The 16,514-nt window shown below is 33.5% G+C and overlaps 1 protein-coding gene across 3 annotated transcripts in view; it reads right to left on the minus strand.

Moving 5' to 3' along the window:
* CADM2 (cell adhesion molecule 2) overlaps positions 1 to 16,514 on the minus strand; it is a 1,089,430-nt gene that overhangs the window by 326,919 nt on the left and 745,997 nt on the right. For 2 of the 3 annotated variants that reach the window (XM_012454658.2, XM_064380014.1), the window contains exon 2: positions 9,068 to 9,094. The exons of the other annotated variant lie outside the window; for it this stretch is intronic. In XM_012454658.2, the coding sequence (XP_012310081.2) occupies positions 9,068 to 9,094 (27 nt within the window). The remainder of the gene's footprint in view (positions 1 to 9,067; positions 9,095 to 16,514) is intronic. 3 annotated transcript variants of the gene reach the window in all.

Below are 16,514 nucleotides of genomic sequence, written 5' to 3' on the forward strand. Positions count from 1 at the left end.
AACACAAAACTGATAATCTTCTACATTCCACCCTCTAAATCATGTCCTACTTACAGTCAGCAAATTCTATCAGATATAACTTTACTTCCAGTGCTATGACTCTCATCCTATCACAATCATTTTTCCCCTGAATTCTTGGAAATGCACCCAAAAACTCTTATTGCAGTCTTTTTCACCAAAGCAACCAAATTGATCCTGTTAAAACTTAGTCAGTACACATCTCTCTTCTGCTCAAATGTCCCATGTCTCTCCAATTCACTGGAAGGCTACCAAAAATCCTTACATGACCTGTGTCTCCATTGCCTCTATGACCTTCTCTCTAACATGCTGTCCCTGACTCATGCTTTTCTATTCTTACAGGGCTGTTGAATATCTCTTAAATAATTAAGACTGCTTACTGCCTTATGGCCTTTGTCTTTGCTATTTCTTCTTCTTGGAGTGTTTCCATTGACATGGCTTCCTTCTGCATTATCATTTCTCTGTTCACATGTCCACTCTTCCTGGTCTACCGACTCAAAATTAGAACCACTCTCCTCTCTATTCTGCCCAAGTATTCCTATCTCATTCTTCCACTTTATTTTTCATAATGGCTACTACATTGTAACGTATGACAGTATATAACTTTTTTTCTTAAACTGATGTATTTCCAGGAGTTTCTGGAAATTTTGAATAAAAAAATGAATGAATTATTGAGTGAGTGAAATCCCCATGCAGTAAAAAATAAAGAACATATGCATACACACATATATATGTATATGTGTGTATGTGTCAAATTATATATATATATACATGTGTTTGTGTGTGTGTGTGTATATATATATATAATTTATCTCCATTGTATCTTTTTTTTTTTTGAGATGGAGTTTTGCTCTTGTTACCCAGGCTGGAGTGCAATGGCACTGTCTCGGCTCACCACAACCTCTGCCTCCTGGGTTCAGGCAATTCTCCTGCCTCAGCCTCCTGAGTAGCTGGGATTACAGGCACGCACCACCGTGCCCAGCTAATTTTTTGTATTTTTAGTAGAGATGGGGTTTCACCATGTTGACCAGGATGGTCTCGATCTCTTGACCTCGTGATCCACCCGCCTTGGCCTCCCGAAGTGCTGGGATTACAGGCGTGAGCCACCGCGCCCAGCCCCCATTGTATCTTAAAACAGTGCTACATGTAAACGTTTGTATACCTCCAAAACGTACCACACTGGGAGTAAGGCAGGATTCATATACAGTCTTCTGCATTGAGAGTGCCATGTGTTCTCATTTGGAAATATCCCTTAGGAATTATATAGGGTACTAAGTGACTTCTCCTATTTGGGCGTTGAATTTCCTGACCATTATTAAAGCAATAGGGTCTTAGTGCGCCCTAAACACTGATGCTTGACTGAAGATCAAATTAATAATTGAATAGACACTGGAACCCAGGAATTCTGATACCCTTCCCCAAAGCTTTTAACTATACACTTTGTTAGTGATAGACATTATATATTGGGATGTTTGATTTTTTTCCCATTAAAAATATATAACCATAATTCTATCAAATTTGAAATGTAATAAATTACATTTATTTTTAGTGTTGCCTAACTTTTGGTCTTATAGCATTGTTTCAAAAATGCCCCACTAACTGCTACACATTGTTCACCATGGTTCTCCTTATTACAGAGATTTTTTTTTTTTAAACTGGTAAGAAGCTATGAACCTTGGGATTTTAATTACAGACTTTCTAAACCCCCACACAGCAGCTGTAGAATAAGCAAATACCAATTTGATTAGCATAATAGAATGACATGAACCAACTGAATGAATTAAGTCCCAGAAGATCTTGCCTTTCAGATGAAATGTGTTTAGACAGAATGAAAAAAGTATTATGATTTATTTGTTGTAGAAATGAGGATATAAACTTAAAGTAGCAATGCTTAAACTAATTTCTAATTGCTATACAAAATTGAGCCTTGTTTTGGTGGCAAATGAGTTGTATTTATCCACATGTGCACAGTGACGCTCAAATCTATTTTTGCATTTCAAGAAGAAAAGAGATGGAGAAAATGCACCTCCATTAAATCAATTGGAAATAATATTATTTTAGACTTGCAAATGGAATATATGACACTCTCTTTCCATTGTGACCCAGACTAGTTTGTACTTTGCAACATGAAAAAGGTCAGTTACACAACAGAAAGTAATGAGATACTCCATAGAGCAAATGCATGTCAATATCCCTATACAGTGAGAAATAAAAAACACAGACCACATCGAATGAAGCTCCACTTTAGAAACAACTAAAATTACTTACATTTCGACCCACTGGGTCATCTTACAGTAAGATTTTTACGAGCACACTCCTTACCCCTGTTTGTCACTTACGAGTTCAGCACTTCACATTAGCTGTGCCTGAAGCTTTTCTAGAACATTACTCATCTTACTGAGAAACTAATTACCTTTCACTTTCCCAAGAGGGAATAAGTGAGGTTAACATGAAGTGAGTGAATGAAAGACCTAGAAGAAGGAGAGTTTTAAAAGAATGAGAAATACCAGGTTTACCTGGAGAATACTTTTCTGACCAGTGGACCCAACTAAGCTGGTTCAATGTATTTGTCCCTGCTAGTTCCTCCTCAAACTACATTATCCCTACCTCCACCCCTACTCCTATCTGGGTGGGTGGTATCTAGGTAAACATATTTAAACAAATGAGATTCAGGTAAGTTGTAATATTGATTAATCTGATCTCTTTAGAGGATTTAATAGATTAAAAGCTTAAATTCAGGAGTTAGTATGTCTGGCTTAGAATTTTTACCCTGTCTCTTACTCATTTTGTGAACTTAAATTTCTTAACTCTGCTTCATTTTCCACATTTTTGAAAATGAGTATAGTAACAGTACCTATCTCACAGGGTTTTGTATGGATTGAAAGGGAAAACACCTATGAATGCTTAGCACAATGCCTCACACATAGTAACATTTAAGAAAGATCAGTTATTATAATTATCATTGTTATTTACTTTTTTAAAAGGTAGAAAAAGGCTGCAATAATAGATCTTAATAAACATCATTGCAATGTCATATATAGCAATGTCTTTGGCAGTTTTCTTATTGAAGTGAGATGAATTAGAAGGTAGATTTAGAAGACAGTCTTCCTAAAGGTACTACCTAGGGGTCTTCCACCTGAATCCCTAAGTGAAATACGTGTTACAGAAACATAATATGCTATTAAATTCCCTTCTATATGTCTAACACCCTTGACACACATTACCTTGTATCAGTCTTGTGGAGAATAAGCATAAACTTCAATAATTATCTACTGATTTGTTGTTTTTGATGAAGATTGTGTAGTTGTTATGCAAGAATTTGAATAGTTTCTTACCTTATTTATTTATTTATTTATTTTGAGACAGAGTCTTGCTCTGTTGCCCAGGCTGTGATCTCGGCTCATTGCAACCTCTGCCTCCCAGGTTCAAGTGATTCTCCTGCCTCAGCCTCCTGAGTAGTTGGGATTACAGGTGCATACTACCATGCCGAGCTTTTTTTTTTTTTTTTTTTTTGTATTTTTAGTAGAGACAGGGTTTCACCATGTTGGCCAGACTAGTCTTGAACTCCTGACCTCAGGTGATCCATGTGCCTCAGCCTCTCAAAGTGCTGGGATTACAGGCATAAGCTACTCCACTCAGCCCACTTTTTAAATTAAAATATAAACATAGCCTAAACAAAAGGAGTTAAGGAATCTTTTCAAAAGAAATTATACTATGGCCTCATTACTTACTTTCACTGATAGTAAAAGCAGGATATTTTTGCATTTTAAGCATTATATAAGGCTCTCTTTGTCATAATTTTCTCAAACTTTTTGTTTCATTTTGGGTTGAAATAATTTAATAATATTATTTATGCACTTTGTTTTTTAATATTAATGGTGAGGAAAGAAAAATAACACATACCTAATAGATGATTTACATCTGATACTACATGTGTTTATTTTAATATTTTAATGAATGTAAACATATAAATATCATTATGAAGATGAAATATAGTGAAACTTACAGAAAAGTTTTAGTTTTAGGACTGACCTTGCACTACATGTTTTTGTGTTTGTTCATTTTTTCCCACAGATATAATTTAAATTGTGATAGTGATTGTAGTAATAACAATAATAGGTAAAATTTACTAAGTGCTCACTATGTGTCATTCCCTATGTCAATTCTTGTCTGTGCTTTATCCAGTAAAATTGTCACAGCAACTGAATGTTGTGTGAAGTTTAATTGTCCAGGTGCTCAAATCTGGTAGTTGCAAAACAAAGATTGAACCTATTCCTGTCTGACTACAAAATGGAAGTCTTAATATAAAAGATATAGTATATAATACAAATTAAAATGTAGGCACCTGACTTAAGATAAAATCTCAAAATAGTTCAAAGCCATGTCTCAACTTCAACATTTTAGGTACCTTTTAATTCACCTCCAAAAATTATAATGTGATGGGTAGCCTGGGATTCCAAATGTCATATTCTGGCTTTATAGCAGATTTCTAATATTCTCATATGAATAAATCATTTATTTGATAATATTAGGTATGACTATTACTTAATAAACCCAGCAAATTGAAATACTGATTCTCCTTTGAACCATATGTATCTCAATTTAGATAGCTAAGGGCTCTGCATTATCTTAATTCTTAAGCAAAGTCAGAATAATTATGTTAATTTTTATTTGAGCACTGAATAATGATTATATGATTGTTGAGATTTGACATTCACTTTGAAAATAATAGCTAAAAGCTGGCATTCTAGAAATAGCATGAAAGTGTAGTTGCCAAATTCTGAATAAAAAATAAAGCCCCCAAATCAGGATTAAAGACAAAAAGTATTTTTTTTTCTGACTTAAAGCTATTCAAAATTTGTAACATTTTGGAACAATCATTATGTTACATTTAGTCTATTTATATAAATTCATAACAGAGTGAAATGAAATTATTTTATACAAAGAAATTTTAAGATTATTCTAAAGAACCTCTCTCCTCTAAGTGGCAAAGCATTGATGATCTTGCTAAGATTCAGCATGACATACAAATGTAGGATAGATTGTAGTGTATTGAAAGTTGAATCAGGAGACAAGTTAGAGACTTCTTCAAGCAAGCTCTGAAGAATTAATTTTTTGGTGTTGTTTTGTTTGTTTTTTGAGACAGAGTCTCCCTCTGTCACCCAGGATGGAGTACAGTGGTGCAGTCTCAGCTCACTGCAGGCTCTACTTCCTGAGGTCAAGAGATTCTCCTGCCTCAGCCTCCAAGTAGCTGGGATTATAGAGACCCGTCACCACACCCGGCTAATTTTTGTATTTTTAGTAGAGATGGTGTTTCACCTTGTTGATCAAGCTGGTCTCCAATTCCTGACCTCAAGTGATCCACCTGCCTTGGCCTCCCAAAGTGCTGGGATTACAGGCATGAGCCACTGCACCCATCCAGGAATGAGAGATTTGAAGAATAATGATCCATGCAAATGACACTACAGGGATAAAATTAGGACAATTTGATAATTGATTGGATTTGAGGGCCATTAAGAAAGAGAAGTTAAAGATGTTTCCAATCTTTTAATCTTAGAAAATTGGAGTAATATTGGTGTCATGAGAACATGTAGCAAAACCAGAGGGTTCTTAGTTACAAAATAAGTAAATAAATAAAAATATCAGCTTCTAATATTATAGTGGAAATATTCAGAAGAGTGATGAAAATATCAGATAAAAGCTTAGTAGTAAAATCAAGTTCAGAAAAGTGATATCAAAATTAACTAAGAAACTCTTAAAAAGAAAACATTTATACTAATTATTTCTCTTTCGATTCTAAGCAAGAGAAACGTATCTGGAAATTTTTCTTAAAAGAGACCAGTGTCATACAGCCAAAGAGCAAAGATACAATAGAGCCTTAGCAACATGTTAGAACAAGAGGCTTGTGCACCAGCAGAGTACTCTCTCAATCTTTCACTCTTCATTCAGTCCTCCTGCCTTCTTGTGTCATTTCTCAAGCTTAATTCATTTTATTAAGGCTACATACAAAATTTATGCATGAAGAGAAACATAACTGATCAACCATCTCTGCTTCTTTCTCTTACCTCCTTGACTTTTCTCTCTCTCTCTCTACCCTCTTCCTTGTTCTAAGTTTTCAGAGAAGCAACTAGACTGGGTCATTTATGTTCATCTCGACAGGCAACAATGGTAAGAGAGGTTGGTTGCGGGTACACAATTACATAGAAAATGGCCACATCCTTTATTTTGCAGGAAGTGAAGTTTATCTCTCAAAGGCAGTGTGGAAAGCTAAATCTACACTGCAATAGTTGATCATTTCAAGAATCAAAGATAACCTGAATGAAACCTATATTTCAAAGCAAGATATAAATGGAGAGAGAAAGAAAGAGGCAAAGAGAAGTTTTAAAAAATGAAGTATGTACAGTGCCACTGAAATCAAAGGAAATGTAAAATCAAAAGAAATAATATATGTTCACCAGGAAAACAGTAATATGAGGATTGAAAAACCACCATTGGATTTGGCCCTTGGAGAATAATTAGTGATATTTAGAATAACAGTTTTTATAGGAAAAAAGTGCTAGTTGCTACATTATTTGATAAAATTCAGATATATTATGTTTATGCTACTGCTCTCAAACATTGGTATAGTAACTCACATTAAAAAAAGGAGGGGTAATTTCTTATGCTATTACTAATGATTTCTGGCTGATTCTCAGTGAACTCTGTTTTAGCCTAAATGACCACAAACTATTGTTTTAAGAGTGTTTAAAAATCTGACTGGGAACTTGATGTCACATTGACCAGTACATGGTTTCTGAAAATGAATTCATTACTCCTTACAAAAAAATCAGAACTCATTCCTCTCTCTGATATTCCAGAATCTTTCCACATTTGCATGATTCCACAAGGATAAATAAATGAGATATAATCCTCTTGCAAACTTCTCTCAGTTCTCCGGTAAGTACTTTCTCTGGGCCAGGAGAAATGAACTATTCTGAAGCAACCATCTGCTCTTATATTATCTTGGGTTTTACTTTCCTCTTATCCACATTTTTCTTTTCTGTTTGAAGACCGTTTGCCTTCATATAGAAATTGGACCAAAAAGAAATCACTGAGTAATCCTTTCTATTATCTCTCTATAATATGCATATTTCTTCAGCAATGGTTAGAAATAAAATTTCAGTTTCCACTTGAGGCACAATTAATTTTTGAAAGTGTCATTGCTTGCCTTGTATATGCAAAATTATAAGCATGGGGAAAACCATGTGCTAAGCCTCCCTGCAGGCTAGTATCCAAGAAGAAAGGGGAGAGTCAAATAAAATGGCTAAGTGTGGAACACTAGGGATGGAAGTGTGGAAGGCACTAAATTAGATACAGAAATATGCTTGTATTATAAAATTCTGGCCAGCTTCAGTCCTGAAATGACTTGACAGATACCTGTAAAATAATTTATGATTATAATCCTCCAGTGATGAAATGGCTTTTTCATATTTAATACTTAGCAGCCTGTATATTATAATTCAAATTATTTTCCATTGTTTTAGAGAGTAATTGATTACTAGAGGTTTAATGTGATCATATACTGTAATGACTCATAATCACTCCATTGTCTATTGTATCATCTTCAAATTTATTTTTCTCTATTTTCTTATAAAAGTACAAGGCTTCATTCAAGAGATTTTCTCACTACACTAAAGTAGACTGCATCGATTATTGTTTCCAGACCTTTAGTTACACTTACTAATTGTTTTTTTAAATATAGTGCTTTTTCTCTATGTATATCCTATTCATCCTTCAAGAACCACTTCAAGCTCCACTACTATGTAAAGTGTTCTCCAGTGATTCCAGTGCCGATATGCATCTCCCTCTGGTTCCTCTCACTCATATGCTGTACACTAGAGCTGGTATAGTCTGTGTAGTTTTTAATTCCTCATTTCTAAAACTACACTTCTAATCCTTTTATTATATAAACATATTAGGCTTATATAGTTTATATATGTATCATTATCAAATAATGTCTGAATTGCTCTGTGAATGTATTTATTTTGTTCACAGTCAGACAGAAAATTACTGTGGCAAGGATTGGCTGATTTTTCTACCAAATTTACTGGTTAAGAAACAAGGCTAGCTGAGCTATAAGAAAGGTGACAATAAATTTGCCATCTCATCTTTTACATATTTCACATTCTGTAAACAAATACATTGCTAGTACAATATCAATTATACAATAAAGAGTTGACCTTATAAGTAGGGAGCAGTGAACACTTCAAAGATAGGCATATGTCATAGCGTTAAAACTAGCTGTAAAACTAGAACCTGGAACTGAAAGAGAAAAAAAAAAGGTTTTTTGCTACTTAAGAAGCAAAAGCCTAAAAGATTTTTAGGTATATAGATTGCTCTAAAGAGAACAAAATTGAAATACATAAATGATATATCTATGATACAGTATCATACATACATTTGAATTTTTCAAACCCATAAAAATTGGGACACATGGAGCCAAAAGTATTTTTCCTTCCAAGGAGATGTGTTCAGGATTGGACATGTGCATCCTCTATCATGAAAATACATATTCAGGTTTCTAGCAAAGTCAAACTTAATGCAACTAAAAAATGACAACAAATTATAAATAGAAAACTGTAGCTTATAATATTCAGTTTTTAGAAGATTAAATTTTCTTCTCACACAATTCTGTAAAAACATGCTCAATTTTGAGACTTTCCATCAGTTTTATTTTATGCTGTATTTTTTCCGATTCTCAATTTTCTCAAGGAAACTAAGGTCCACATGCAAAATGTTAGTGCACAAAAGCACTTGATTCCACTTGAAATACTTAGGAATAAAGCGGAAAGTGAAACAAGAAAACAAACTCACAAACAACCATGCAAATGTGTCTCAGAAACCGGATAACTGAAATAACTCATATTTGTATTTTAGGAATTTATGAACAATAACTATACACTAAAATAGTATTATTACCAACAGAATTGGCTCTATCAGTTAGGGGAACTTAGAAGACAGAGCTGAAAAATGAATGATGTTGAGTCATGCAGAATAAATAGGAGCTCACCTTTAACTTTATTCTTTGAAGCAGCCGCTGGTACCAAGGAAAGGTTGCACAAGAAGAGAACAAACATATTAGATATTAGAGAGATTCTGTAACCAGTAAGAAGGCAGAGATGTTATTGCTATTAAAGTCTGAAGAGTACATTTGAGATTACATGATCAACAGACTAAGAAAGAAAGTGACAATTGTTACATTTCATTAGTGTTATGATTAAGATCCTCGAGTAGGAAAAAGTATGAGCAGACAGGAGCCATGTACTCAAACACTACAAGTCACTATATTCCTTTAATGGAATGTATAATTTCTTTAAGTTCTTCTTAACTCTAAATTTTATTCAACAATCAATTAAATTATATGTAGTTTAAGTATATTTAATATTATTTAATAATCAGATTGTAACCCCACGATATTTGAGTAACTTAGAAAAGCAGGTCACTTCCATTATTTGAGTGCTTACTAAATGCCAGAGACTGACTTTCCATACATTTACCACTTAGTAATGACAAATTTGAGAGGTACTCTACCACTTAATAATGACAATTTTGAGAGGCAAGTTTTGTTGTACTTGCCTCATAAATGTGGAAACTGGGACTGAGAAAGAAATTACTTGCTGAAAATAACACATCTGGAAAGAAGCAAATTTGGGATTTGATTCTAGGTGTATCTGAATCCAGAATCTGTGCTGTAGAATACTACCTTAAGCTACTGGGATTTAAGGAACTGATTCACTCACTAAATTGCAATAATCAGTTCTACAAAGCCAAATAAAAATTATGTGGTTCATTAAACTCCAGTTATTTTGGTACTTGGTTGACCACATAACCATGAGACTAGAAAAGTCTACTATTTTAAATGGCACTATTTCCACTAATAAGTTGAAATATAAGCTTATATCTAGTGATAAACATTGTTTAGGGCAGAAGTAAAGTTAACAAGAAAATTAGAACAGTCCTACAGGACAGTCCCTTACTCAAAGGAAAACTGGTATTCAAAATGCATAATTAGATAGTTCTAAATACTTTTGAAGTTATATTCTACTTTGATTTACTAAGTAAAAATGAAGATTGACAAAAGCAGGAGTGTTTTTTGGCTTTCTAAATGATGTTAGGGAGGAAGTAGCCCACCTCCTAATCGGGAAATGTTCAGTCTCTAGTTTCGCGGACTGACCTTTAGTAAAATTTAATATAGATTTTAGATCTAGAAATCATGAACTACACATGAAAACTTTTAATTTCCATTTCATTTTTTCAGGTTTCCTAGAGCATAAAAAAAATTAGAAAGTGTATGTACATACCAGGATGCTTAAAGATAATTTTAGTTTTCATCTACAATCACAAAAACTGCCTTACTATTTGCATATATCTTCTGCTACTTTATTTTAAAATGAACATCCTATTTTTAAAATAATACATTTTTTTACCAGACAAAAATACCTTAAGTAAAAGCAAAATTATTTCAGAAAATCTGGATTAAGTACTTGACCCATTCAAACTCTTTCATTCCACAGCTTTAAAATGGACATAGAGTGGGAGAATACTAACAACATTAATGTGAAGATTTTTTTTAAGTAACTTAAAATTCAGAGTATAACTATTAGCTGTTCTTTGATTTTTTACAAATTATGATGCAATACTTCATAAAATTTAAAGCCCATTATTCACTAAAATATTTACTATCAAATCTTATGTTTTAAAATTGAATTTCATCAAAAAATCTACATTCCTTTAATGAATGTAATGCTTCAGCTTAGTTGTTTAAGTACAAAATTGATACATATCAAAAATTACAGGTGATATAGCAAAGTAAACAGTATCACCTCTCCCTTTCCAATGTCAGCATCTGAGATAATCAATGCCAGCAATTTATCAATGTTAAAAAATAAAATTTGCAGTTCTTATAAAAACCTAAAAAATTATTGTGTGCATTTTGTTTCCAGAACAAGACTATACACATTAATTTGCAGTCTGCTTTCTCCACATTTTCCAGGTTAATACATGGAGTGCTAACTGATTCATTTTAATAGTTGCATATTTTTCTGTAGTTTATATGAAGTATAATACTATTTCCTATTATCAACATATTTGTGGTTTTGGAGCATTTTGTTATATTTTGGTCTTTTGCTAATAACAGGTTTGGCACACACTTCTTTATGGCATATCTTTTTTGCACTGTAATAGTGCTTTATTTCTTCAGGACATAAATTTCCACGTGGTCTTCATATTTCTACTCAGAAACTATTGGACAAAGGTGAAGACTTAAATATTGCAAAGGGAAGGCTTGGAACTATTTAGAAAGAAAGTGTGCAAGTATATTGCATGCTCTAAAATAAGAGGTAACTGGAAAAAGCCAAAAAAAAAAAAAAAAAAAAAAGAAAGAGAAGAAGGAAAGCACAGAATCTAATGTTTCAAACAACTAATACACTGCAAATTCTTTATATCTTTAAAACCACAAATTGGTCTTTTTAACTTTACTTATTATTTGTTTTTAATTGGATTTCTTGGTAAAATGTTAGTAGATTTTAAATTGTATGTAATTTTACTTCATTCTTTTCATTTACTTCTGGTTTTTGTGTGTTGTTTTTAATACTACACAAACCTGAATGACTTATTTTTAGATTATGCTAAAACAGTGTTTGTCTCAATTTCAAAGAAAAGATTACAATGCATCTGTAAATTGACTTGCTTATTTGAAGAAAAATTTTGCTTCAAACTCAAATTCATCACTTGAAAAATTTTAACATCAATTCAAAGAAAATATGCCAAAACCTTATAAAGTTTTAGAACGATAATAATTAATTAGCATCTAAATTGTAACAGATACAACCGATTTTAAAACCAATGGTTTTAAAACAATTTCTTGTTGGAAAAAGCAAACCTTTACATTTATCAGTGGAATGGTGGTAAGTTTTTCACAATTCTTAAACATTACAGGAAGATAGAGGATTTTATTCTTCAGTTATTGGGCAGGTACCAACATAAAACAGAAAGAAAAAAAAAATCTCTATGCCTGTTTCTGTGTGTGTTCAGGCAGCTAATAGCAGACTAGGTTAATATCATTGGAAAGAGGCCAGGCTATCAGGCTTGTTAGCCCAATTATAATTCTCTGCATATTCAATAAAAGAAGCCAAGATGACAGAAATACTGTCATAAGTGTCATGTTCAATAATTGTAAGATTTTTCCATGGTCAGCATAGTCCAATTATAAGTCAATTGTAAAGTGCACATTGCACCACCCCAAGTGACTAAAATTATCTTAAAAATGCAATGTTAACTGTTTATAGATAAAATAAAAAGAACAGAATTAAAGATATTTTGATTAGAGAAAAATTTGAGATATGACATTATTTTTTGTCTTTATATTAAAAGCAGCAACTTGTAACTATAAGATATACAGTTATTCATACTACTATTTTCAGAGATTATGAATTATAATATAAAAATTGTGAATGGTGACAATTATATTGATTTCACATGATTTTATGTACAGGTAATTATGAAGTTACATAGTTACTTTTGTGAAAAATGTATACATATATGTGAGCAAAAATTATGTGGATAATAAAATAATTACCATAGCTACTTATGGAGGAATGCTGAAGGGTTAATGAATGTTAGTCATTATATTAATAAAGTTTATCTGAAAAAAATTCAATAAAAATAATCATAAAGTACAAATATGATTGATTATGTTACTGTTTTGTTTAATCAGCTTTAAATTAGATACCTGTCTGGCTATTTGGAAGAGGTATCTCTGTCTAACTAATATTTTTTCAAATAATTAAAAATAATTAAACCACATTTATTAAAATGGAGTTCAGGGACTATCAACAGGGTATGAAGGCATTCTCAGAAGAGATGAGATAAATTTCACCTATCTCAAGACTGATATAATTAGTCACATTCTTGCTATTCTTTTATTCTTGCTTCTTATTTTAACATTTACTGTCATAACAAAAGGGTCATTCATTTTTAAGAGTGAATATTTGCAATACATGGGTAATATAGAGCTTACTGGATTTACTGATGCCTTTAAAAATGTTTGTTAGAAAGTTAAGTATCAATGAAACATTTTGTAAATAGTTAGCAAAGACATTACTGGTATTTATGCAGAGAGAGCTAAAGCACTATGGATTTTTTTTAAGATTATATAGAACTTTATTGAAATATTTTGATTTGGGTTTTGTGTCTTTTATCCTTGCTCCTTAGCAAAAATTTGTAGATAAGGAACCATTTTTTCTTACAAGAGGAGGCAATAGACTTAGAGCTTATTTTTTAAAGAGACAGAGATTCCTGACATCTACGATTTTGATGGCAGCAGCAGCCCATGTAGAGCAGCCACTGCATCATGACAGCTGCAGAGAGGAGCTACCCACCCCAGGGCCTCCTCTCTGCTAAGAGCAGCAGACATGGGGATAACCAGCTGCAGAGAGGAGCTACTCACTGCAGGACCTCCTCTCTACTGAGAGCTGAACATTCAATGTGATGACCTGCCTGCAGAGAAGAGCTATTCACTTCACAGCCTCCTCTCTGCTGAGAGCTGCAGAAGGTGGGGAGACCAGCTGCAGAGAGGAGCTGCAGAAACTCACTCCAGGGTCTCCTCTTTGCTGAGAACTGAACACTCAATGTGACAACCTGCCTGCAGACAGGAACTACCCACTCCAGGACCTCCTCTGAGCTATTGTCACTCAATAAAGCTCCTGCTTGACTTGCTCACCCTATACATTTCTGCACACATCATTCATCCTGGATATAGGACAAGAATTCAGGATCCACTGAACAAGGCTAAAAGAGCTGTAATATAAACAGGGCTGAGACATGCCTCTTGCTTGCCACATTGTGGGCAAAGAGAAGAAAAGAAGATCTGTGGCCCTTCAGGGAGCCAAGACATGGGAGCATCCAGGCCAAGTCTATGACTCCCTCTCCCTCTTTGGGGCCTTGTAGTTCCTAGAATCTCCAAGCTTCCAGGCACTACCATATTTCCTGGTGCCCACTGTGGAAGCTGTTTTTGGTACACCTGGTCCAGCTACAGCCTCATGGAGAGCTGGTGCCCATGCCAGCACCTGAAGCTGCCCACCCCACTGCAGGAGCTGGCATGTCTGACTATGTGCAGTGGCTGAACCCCATGCTCATCACACATTCCTCACCATTCCACACCTCACTCACCCTTGGCAGGCATGATACCCAGGCCAGTAGTGTGAGCTGAGTGCAGCCTGTCTGGCCAAGTGAGCAAGATGAGCCCAGCAGGCCTGAGCAAAACTCAGGCAAAGGTGCCCTGGCTACAGAAATTTCTGATAAGAAAAATGACACATCAAAGATCTCATAACTTCATATTCAGATATATTAGATGTTTCCCTTGTTTCAAATGTATCTGCAATAAAGCAAAACAAACAAAACAAAACATTGCCATTGTCAGATGCGTGGAATATAAAGTTTTTCTATATGAAAAGTTATTCTTATAGTACACAGTACAAATTATCAAAATGAAGGAGAATGGCACTGCCACTACTTCCCAGAATAAATACAGTGAAAACAATGAGACCACTCATGTAACAAACTGCTTCAGAGAAGAGAAATGCCATTTCGAGACTACAAAGTGCTTCATGGCAGAAGCAATTTTTAGTCACCTCTGTAGGTGAATTTACAGCAGAAAAAAAAGAAAAAAACACACTTCTGAACACATATATTTTAAAATTTACTGTGTCAAAATATAGGAACCATTAGCTATTATATAACATGATAATGCTAGTCAACAGCAGATGATTTTGATTACTTTATAAAATGATTGAAATAACACTTATTTGAAAAGGGGAAATGCTACTATATCTAATTCATCAGATAGCAAATTATTACTGTCTTTCAAGACACAGAAATTAAAATATCTGCTGTATAGGACTAGAAAACCACCTACCTTTCTCCCTCTTTTTTTTTTCTTTAAACATCAAACACAGGGTTAAACACATTTTTTCACCAATCACTTGAAACTTATTGAAAATAAAATATTTCTTAACTATCACCTAGCATTGTCTAAGTACTAGATTTTTTTTCTAAGCCTCATTAGAGTTAAAAGACTTGAAAAAGTGTGACTTTAGTTTCTTTCACTATTTCATTTTTTTCTTAATAATCACACAAAGGTCATCCTAGGGAAAGAAGTGTAAAAATGATGTTAAAAATGTTTTAGGAAGAAACACCTGCTATGGAGATATACTCCAGAGTAACTAAAGATCTGATAGATGGAAATCACTCTTAATATAAATACTCCAGGTAATAAATAAAGAGGAAATAGAAGAATTAGAAAATCACCATTCTGCAATTTTAGCAAGTACTTATATATAGGCAATAATTACCACTCAGGTAATATCAGTAAAATGGAATCTACCAGATATTATATGCCTCCTGGATGGATACACCACCACATTAGAATTTTTCACAACATTGAAACTGGGATAGCACCATGTCTCTACGTTGAATTTCTGAAGTCCAACAAAGTCAGTGAACAAAAAATAGTCCAATGATGGAATGACTAAAGTAACGAAGGTGAGAATTGACACACAATTCTGCCATTTGGTTCCTTTAGCAGATAAATTTCATGGCAAAAAACACCAGTTAGAAAAGGAACCTAAAAGACACATCAATTAATTACCACATGTAGATGACGGTGGATCTCGAGTTGAGCATTAGATACTTCATAGTGTTAGGAAATTACTGTTAATATTTAGATGAGAAAATAATATCGTGACCATTTTTTTAAGTCATGATTTTTTAACAAAATAAAATGCTTATGAAAAACCATTTCATAATAATCTTGGGATGTACAACATTTATTATATTTTCTTCTTATTTTTGTATGTGTTTGAAATTTTTGATAGGAAAAACTGTTAAAGTGTTTTAAATATTTAAGTAAAACTCGGATGTATTTGTATTTCAGGTACAGTTGACCCTTGAGCAATAAAGATTTGAACTGCGTGAGTCCACTTACATGCAGATTTTCTCCTGCCTCTGCTATCCCTGAGATAGAATAGCCGATCCCTTCTTTTCCTCCTCCCTTTCAGCCTAATCTACATGAAGAGGATGAGGATGAAGATTCTTATAATGAAGAATATATCTATTCTTCAATACAATGAAGAATAGATATATTCTTCATTATAAGAAGAATATAAGAGTATATATGTCCTTCCACTTTATGAAGAGTAGATATATTTTCTCCTCCTTATGATTCTCTTAGTAATGTTTTCCAGTCTCTATCTTACTTTAACAATATGGTATATTATAAATATGCAAAATATATGTGACTCGACTCTTTATGTTATCAGTAAGACTTCCAGTTAACATTAGGCTATTAGCAGTTAAGTTATTGGGGAGTCAAGAGTTATCCCTGAATTTTCTACTGCACTGGGGAGTCAGTGGCCCTCACCCCATGTTGTTCAAGGGTAAAAAGGGTAAACTGTATGATT

The sequence above is a fragment of the Aotus nancymaae genome, unplaced genomic scaffold (assembly GCF_030222135.1).
Source record: "Aotus nancymaae isolate 86718 unplaced genomic scaffold, 86718_ANA_hifiasm-v0.15.2.pri h1tg000022l_1, whole genome shotgun sequence".
NCBI lineage: Eukaryota > Metazoa > Chordata > Mammalia > Primates > Aotidae > Aotus > Aotus nancymaae.